General features: G+C 32.0%; 1 protein-coding gene across 1 annotated transcript; it reads left to right on the top strand.

Annotated features, from left to right (window-relative positions):
* Window positions 1–3,037: 3,037 nt before the first annotated feature.
* Window positions 3,038–3,418, top strand: LOC149552007 (uncharacterized). Its single transcript, XM_089790163.1, has one exon. It carries the CDS (start codon window positions 3,038–3,040, stop codon window positions 3,416–3,418), a length of 381 nt encoding a protein of 126 aa, XP_089646289.1.
* The last annotated feature ends 5,327 nt before the right edge of the window (window positions 3,419–8,745 follow it).

Here is an 8,745-nt window from a genome sequence, read left to right as displayed (position 1 = left end):
GTCAAAATGACTTAAGCATGCCGTAAGCGTCCAAGGCATATTTTCGGTACAGCATTTATTTTGAATTGAATTTGACACATTTTTAAAGTTTTGTAACTTTGATCTGCTTATACCAAGAGAAGTGACAAGTTGAACAATCAATAAGAAATTTGATTTGTATAAAAAAATCAAGAGGTTTGTATTTTGAATTTTTGTCAACAAATCCATTTTCTGGATACCATGTTCCATTACCTGTCTATGACCACGTTAAATTCTACCGTTTTGTCAAAAGGTTTTGTTTTTGCTTCCTCATATTTCATGTGTGGTTCATTACAACCTTTAAGATTGTGCCTACTTATATATTGTCCTACTCATGACGTTAATAAAAAGTTGTTTTTCTAATTCACAGCTGGTTGAAATAGAAATAGAAATAGTCACAATGTATATCTCCATTGAAATCTTTGTGTTTCTATGCTTCTACAGTAAGAATAGAAAGTATTCTTCATATCAATATATCGTTGAATATATATCAGAGGTGTGGGAGAGATATTATTCACACAAGTTTACGAAAATGTATTACCAGGGTTTTGAGAAATTTTGATTGGTCTGTTTCCTTATGGATTTAGGGTCTTGAGATGTATTCTCAAGTTTCTCAAGTTTCTGAGCCAAACATAATATGAGATTTTGACTTGTCTCCTGATTTATCTGAATCAACTACACATATTTAAAGTCTTTTTAGATTTAATATGTAGAAATAGGAGCACGAGCTTTGCATAGGGATTATATTTTAGTATAATCATAAAGAGAGGGAGGTTGTTTTTATATCATATAAAAAAATTCTCCTCATAAATAAGCAGTCAAAGGAGTCTGATTCATTAAATAAAATTTATTAATGATAGAAATTTTATATTATATATATTTAAAAAATGTTTAAAGTTAGTTGTATTTTTTCACCACATAACAATGTGTTCTAGTAGTTTATTACTATTAATGAATTCTTTGAAAATATTCAATTTTCTTATATTTAAAATATTCTTATAGATCATCAATTCAATCAATCAACCTTTCAAGGTTCAAATCAATAGAATAATTAGAAATTTCAGTTCCATTCAAGAAAAGGTTTTTGACCTCTTTTACCTTATCTAATTTTTCCTCTTCCAAGTCTTCTGTTTCTTGCTTCCATACTTTCTCCCCTTTTTTTTTTCCTTCTCATCACTTTTAAGGTCTAAGCTTATTTTTCTATCCTTTTTCATCATTCAATTGAATGTCCATTACCTTCATCATTTCAAGTATTTATTCTGTGTTTCTAAATATAGCAACACGCTGTGCTCTTCACTTAGTAATGTAGTACATGAACTATTGTGGATTGATGGTCTATTCATATTTACTCCTACAGAATACCTTACAAAGGATGATCTATGTATCAATGTTTGTTGCAAACAAACTCAAATCTTATATTGATCTATAATTTATAAGAAGAAAATTTAATATTCTAAATATTTGTTGCTAGTATTGGATTCAATGCAACCTTAGATCAAGGATTCAATGAAGGATTGTCCAACAATACAACCTAATGAACCACTACATTTTACAAGTCAATGAAATGATCGTAAACACTAACATAATCCTTATTTATTTGTGATTATAAATGAATTGCAACATATCATAAGGTAACACAACATGAGATTGCAAGCTTCAAGTTTCTATGAGCATACCTATGGGTAGAATATAAGATTTGCAAATGATATTTCAATAAAATTGTCTTTCTTGAAAAAAATAAGATTAAACATCTAACAAGAATCCAATATAACAACCTTCAAAAATATTAGTTCTTATATACTATGTCTTAGTCTTTGGAATTCTCTTTTCCACCTACAAAAGGATGTACAACTTGATACAACATAATGAGTATTTGTCTAAATTTGTAGAAGCAAATTGGAATGAATTGGTCATGATGTTTAGTAAATCTCAATATGGCTCATATGAATCTCTCTAAGGTGTAATGATTCTAAACAATAATTTCCCTTATCGTCACTCACTTCAATAAGATTTCACAAAATTTTAATTAGAAAAATAGGTTGTTATCTAATTGTTCTTGGTCATAAGAGTTGAACTAAAAAGGTCTTTGCAATTATTGAAATTTATTAGAAATTGGATGATGTACTATTGAATTCTAGTATAAAATGTGCTTCTAATGGAAATTTGAAATTACCATAGAATGTTGGATTCTAAACAATGACTAGAATATTTTTTATTAAGAAAAATAAGTTTTATAGGGATCCTGAAACCCAAAAGTTTTTACATAAAAGATGGCAACATAATATTAAATAAAGTCCAGACCCAATACTTCTACCTACATAAGGTCAAAACAAAAGACACGTCAGCGGCCAAAAAGGAAAAGCCAACAGACCTAATTGAAAAAGGATAGGATGAGAAATAAAAGCCTTACTATTCAATCTTCCTATCAAGTTCCTGCATGATTTCAGCTACTTCATTAGCACTCTAGATCTCCACAGTCGTGCACTCTTGGTTCAGATTAGTAGAACGAATGTTATTCCAAAACTATATATAGACAAAGTAAAATAATAATTTATGGACAAAAAAAGTTCTTTTTCATCTTAGGATTTTTTTACATCATTCCTTCTCTTAAGTGAATGAAATGCATATGGAGTTGATGTTTGGCTACAATTTCGGAATGAAATATAGATATTAACATGTTACTTGTCTATTTATAGTTTTAGAGGCATAAACAAACTGCTCTCATGTTGTCAATGTTGACTTAGGTGCTATTTTTCTTATCTTGTAACTTGAGATGTTTTCCTTTTACTTTAATGCATTTGAGAAAATCAACAAGTTTTCTAGCATTTTATACATGAAGGGTAGAGATAAACACTTAATTGTGTTCCTTAGTATTAGTGTTGGTTTGGATTTTGATGAATATAGTTGTGTTTTCATGATAATGCCTCAATATTTGATAGTGTGGTCATTAAACCATGCTCCTTATGTAGTGGTGATATATTTTGTATATCCTTATGATCTAGGAAATTATAGAACTATTATGATTGGTCATACTTTTGCCAAACTTTATGCCACTGCTCTGAACACCATGTTATCCAGTGAGCTTGATAGATGGGAATGTAGGGTGATAGGTCAGGCTGGCTTTCGGGCAAACTACCAGACTATGGATCATGTTTTTACACTGTGGGCTATCATTGAGGAGGATAGACACCACTCTCAGAAGGTCTATTGTTGTTTTGTGGACTTCCGTAAGGCTTTTGATTCTATTCCTAGGTTGGCTTTATTTCAGCAGCTTCAGGAGATTGGGATTTCAAATATGTTACAAACTACTATTTTGAGACTTTATGAGAAGGTTACTGGTAGGCTTAGAACTCCGGAGGGCTTTTCTGATCCGATTCAAAGCACCATTGGCATGAAATAGGGTTGTCCTCTTTCCCCAACACTGTTTGGCTTGTATATTGATGAGTTGGAGGATTTCCTTATGAAATCCTCTCAACTAGGAGATGTGTGTTATTTGCATCAGGTTCTGATCTCTATTCTCCTCTTTGCTGATGATGTCGTTCTCTTGGCCTCTTCTCTCGATAGCTTACAGAGACTCCTTGATAGTCTTGCTTCTTTTTGTACTCAACAACAGCTTGTGGTCAATTTATCTAAGATACGAGTTATGGTCTTTAACTGTTTAAAGACCTCTCATCTCCATTTCTTCTTCTAGGGGAAGGAGGTTGAGATTACTCCCTCTTACATGTATCTTGGTGTGAAGTTCTTAGGACCACGTTTTAGTGTGAGACCTACTATTCAATCCAAAGTCAATAAGGGTATGGGCTCCCTGGCTTGTCTAGAGAGACAATTATTTAGGCATCATTTTCAGGATATTTCGTCCAAGTTGTCCCTTTTTGACTCCTTGGTTCGTCCGACAGTCTTCTATGGTTCTGTGGTTTGGGGACCTTCTCTTATTGCTTCTGATTGAGCTTCTATTGAGTGGGTCCAGACATTGTTGTTGCGTCGTATCATTAGGTGTCATAGATTCACCCCTCACAACATTGTTTTAGTGGAGTTTGGTGCTCATCCGCTCAAACTTGTCGTTATTTTTGACTTGATTTGGTTTCTTCATCGACTTCATGGTTTTATGGAGATAGGTGTTGACCGTCATAGATACTCTTTTTTGGCATATTGTTCTTCGGTGGAGATTATGAGATCTGACACTTTTGCTAGATCAAGATGCTGGTACACTCAGGTCACCTCTTTGTTGGGTTCAATCGGGATTGAGATTGATCGTCTTCCTCCCTATCAGTTTTTGCTGGATGCCCCAACTCATCTTCCCTCTCATCAAGAGTTGAATGAGCATGTCAGACAGGATATCTATAGATAGCATATTACCACTACTTGGTGTCATCCCCTAGGTGGTTTGCGACCTAAGATGGCCTTCTATGCTGAGCATTTTCTTGTTATTCAGGATGGTATTTTTGTTCGCCCTGCCTATCTTTACCAGCATTGGAATCATGCATTATGGTTCTCTTTGGGCTCTTTTAGGGTTGGTTCTCATTGTCTTAGGGCTTAGACTGATCACCATATGGATCAGGCTGATCGATTATGCTAGTTATGCACTCTGATGGAGGTTGAGACCGAGACTCACTTCATATTTCATTGTCCTCATTACTATGAGATTAGAGGGAGATTCTATTGCCTTTTCAGAGACTATTCTTCTCTCTCAATGTTCTTCAATTATATTGATCAGTGGTGTTTAGCACTTTATCTTCAGGAGGCCACCCATCTTCGAAAGAATACCCTACAGTCCTTTCATTAGAGATGGACTTCTGATAAGCTCATTACCACCTTTTTCTCTCCCTTGTCTCCTCTGTAGGGTTTGAAAAGGCCTTCCACTACTTCACATTCTAGATCTGTCAAACATTGTACCAGTCTCTACAGGCAGCATCAGTCCTATAGGGGCTCTTCATGACATTCGAAGACTATGGATTGTCCACAGATGTACTTCTCTATTATCGATTTCTTTGTGACAATGAAGGACCCTTAGTCCTTACCTTGTCTTTCTTTCTTCTTGTTGCTTTTTTCCTTTTCAGTCACCGTTTGGTGCCTTTGCTTGGCTGGGTCTTCTGTTTGTATGCTCAGTCCCATAAACTATTTTGGTTTTTCGTGGACATTAATAATTTTATCTTATCTATCACAATTGATAAATTTAAGTATTTATAAGTTGAAAGGAAGCTTTCCTGGAACTTACATACAAATGAAAAAGGAAAGTGGTGCTAGTAAGTTTGTTTGTTTAGATTTGTTCTATCATTTTCTTAGGGATTAACATACAATATCCTTTGATAATTTATTTTCTATGTTATTTTTAGAAAACATCATTTAAACATGTATGGAAATGGTAGCAAGATATTAGTGTTGGTTTTATGTTTCTCGTTTCTCTAAATAATCACTCTTTTATTTGTCTATCTTAGTGTTTCATTTGATGCTCTCTCCCTCTTATTCCTATATTTTTAATTTGAGTTTATATTTTGGAGGAATTTTAAACACCTTGCATTACTATACACAAGTCATTACCAACAACGGTCAATGTTTGTGCACTCTTTCAAACGTAATGAAAATTATTCTTCCTTGTAGCCTTATGTAAATAAACAATCAACATATTTCATTTAGAGTTATAGGTGCTGATTTGGTCTTTTTCTTTTGTATATATTCATGGTTGAATTATGTCTACTTATTCTAGTCCATTTATTTGAATTGTGGGATAACTATGAATAACCAATATGATCATTAGGTTGCTCATATTAATTTATAGGGTTTTTATAAGCTTAAAGGGATATCCTATGTGTTATTTTCCTTCTATGGCATGTCAGGAAATCATAGTGTTTACAAAGTGCACTTAGTTGTGTCCTTCATTTTAGCTCCAAGTTCTTATTATGGTGACCTTTGTGTTTCAAACCATATATCCAATTCCTAATACCCTTTCATGCCATAATTCAAATTAAGTTTATATCTTGCATTAATTTATCCACATGCACCTTTTTTTATGATGGCTTGGAGTAGCTAGTCATTGGGATATCTTATAATCAATGTTAATTTATCTCTTTGTATTATTTCTCCCACCAAATACAATCATACATAAAAAATATTGAAAAGGACCACTTAGCCCAATATATCTCTTTAGATATTATCTTAGTTTGTCTACAAAGAAATTTGGTTGCTACCTTACTTTTGTCTACCCCTTTTACTTAATTGTTTATTATTCCTCTTCTTTTCACCCCAATAACTGATATAATTATTACTTGTTACAATAAAAATTATGATAGACTTCAATATATTTTCTCCAATCTTGTATGTCATTTGTCACTATTATTTTCCTATTTCCTTGTTACATGCCCCTCCAATATTTTGAATTTGCATTGTATCACATCTTCTCTCTTGCACCTATTATTTAACCACTACCTAATATTAACTCAGTTGATGCCTCATCATCACCTATCTAATTTATTTTTATGTTTTGAACATACTTATCTATTATGTCCTTAGAACCTCTAGTTACCAATTACATGCATTTTTTTCTTGCATGTTTCTGCCCATAGACCCATGTGTTTTCAATTCAAATAAAGAACAATCAAGTGGTACTTATGGATTGGTCACATGATGTTGCATGACGAATTCATAGCGTCATATATTCATTAGCTTTTTACTTGATGGTTTGTTAGGATATGATAGAATTAGTGTTAATATGGCCTATGGTGATTTTTTGTTTGGTGGACCAATGTATAATGAGGGTTTATCCCACTTATTTCTATGTGGCCTATCCTAATATTTCTTGAATGCCCTTTTGTAGTGGACAACCATAATCAAGGAACATATTTATTCAATTATATTACCATAATCCTATGAGATCTTGATTATATTATTTAGATTATCCTAATGTTTGAACAACTTATCTACTTACCAAGGATTAAATTTATAAATCAACATTTATGTTTTCAGCATTTAGGAGATTGTGGTGGCTATATGAACAAGTCCATGAATTGGTGATCAAAAAAATTGTATACATGCATTAATGATAACCTCCTCCATACAATCAGATCACCATTGTATATGATTGGGCCTCATACACTTGAATTTATCAATGCCTCAAGTCTTAGATTTTGGTTATTCCATGTTCTAATTTTGGATTAATGACCCACACTTACATGGTGATAATTTGTATAATGCCTTGCACCATGCACATTATTACACCAATTTTTCTTCTTCAATATTAATTGGTTATTATTAATTTGTTTGTCTAATGTGATTAATACATGAGTTAGTATAAACCTAATTACATTACATGTAGTTGTTTGATCTCATGCTACTATTAGATCAAAGATATACATTTAAATTATCCATTGCATTAATAAGTAGAAAATTTTAGTTTCTCATACACTAATAAGCATATATCAAATTATGGTTTTATCTATGTATATAAATACATAATCTGTTTCTATAGGATTTTAGTTGTTGCATGTTGGTGTACTATGAGTGCAATCAATGTGCCACCAATATATTCACCATAAGATTATTTGTAAACCTTAATTATATACACACGTACATTATATAAATACAAAATTACTTATTGTATTTTTAGGTTGGTGTATGAGCCAAAAAAGTTATTGCACATGGTCTAAAGTTTATTGCTTGACGATAACACATGTGTGCTGCCATGATGTATGGCAGTGATTTTGAGTGTACAGGTTTTAGGAAGGTGTAGTGTATTGTGCTTCAACCACAAAGAAGATTGAATACTTCTATTCTTCTACCTAATAAACAATCATAATTAGTGTCAATAAAACATGATAATCCTATGTACCTTATTAGAAACTCCTTATATAAATTATAGTAAATATATACTTATATTTCTAATTTTTAAATATATTTAATAATTTAAATTATTATCAAACTATTACATAAGATTTTTTAATAATATTATGAATATTTTTATAATTCAAAATTGTCCTTCAACTTATATCTATATCTTTGTTATATGTTAAATTGATATTAAAAAAATAAAGAAATAATAGAATAAAGAGACATAATCTCTCTTTAAGGTTTGCATCAATTTCCATTTCTAACCATAATAAATTTGATGCAAAACAGTAAAAGGTAATATAATAGTTTAAAGATAATAGTTTAAGCATATTGAGGATCTAAAAATTGAATCTATTTTCGGCTCTGATGCAAAATAATACAAGATAATATAGTAAAAAGAATAAACAATAAATAAAAGTTTGAAGTCCCATAATTAGCCTTGGAATTCTCCATATCTTTCAGCCAACCCATCTTATACTCAAAGAGTGTTAGCATCTCATCAAAACGGTTGCAAATTGCAAGTACTGTGTCATTTATATATATATTTGGAAAAGGTTACAAGTTACAAATATCAAAAATCCAAGTTATATACAAAGACCAAGACCAAATCACAGGCACAAAATTTTAAACACCAAAAAACTCTTGGAGCACCCAAAACAAGATTTGTTACATGAATAACAAAGAGAATACCCCGACTTATTTCTCATGGATGAATTGCAACTAATGAGGTTATTAATGGAGTGGGCTGATTTGATGGCAGGAGAGGAGGCTTTTGTATGGAGGTCTAGAGAAAGCAGTTAACATTGTATCCAATATATCCAGCATATTGCTGTGTATGTTTGCTGTATATAATTGTATAACGTATGTATGTTCTTGTGTGTGTAAGATTCACCTTACCAGACAGAA

The sequence above is a fragment of the Cupressus sempervirens genome, chromosome 6, assembly GCF_028749045.1.
Source record: "Cupressus sempervirens isolate cs-2001-9-10 chromosome 6, ASM2874904v1, whole genome shotgun sequence".
NCBI classification, from domain to species: Eukaryota; Viridiplantae; Streptophyta; class Pinopsida; order Cupressales; family Cupressaceae; genus Cupressus; species Cupressus sempervirens.
The sequence above is the reverse complement of the archived record's forward strand: the minus strand, read 5'-3'. Positions and strand labels throughout refer to the sequence as shown.

Coding starts and splice junctions, on each gene's coding strand:
- LOC149552007 (XM_089790163.1), top strand. CDS start 3,038: ATGATTGGTCATACTTTTGCCAAACTTTATGCCACTGCTCTGAACACC.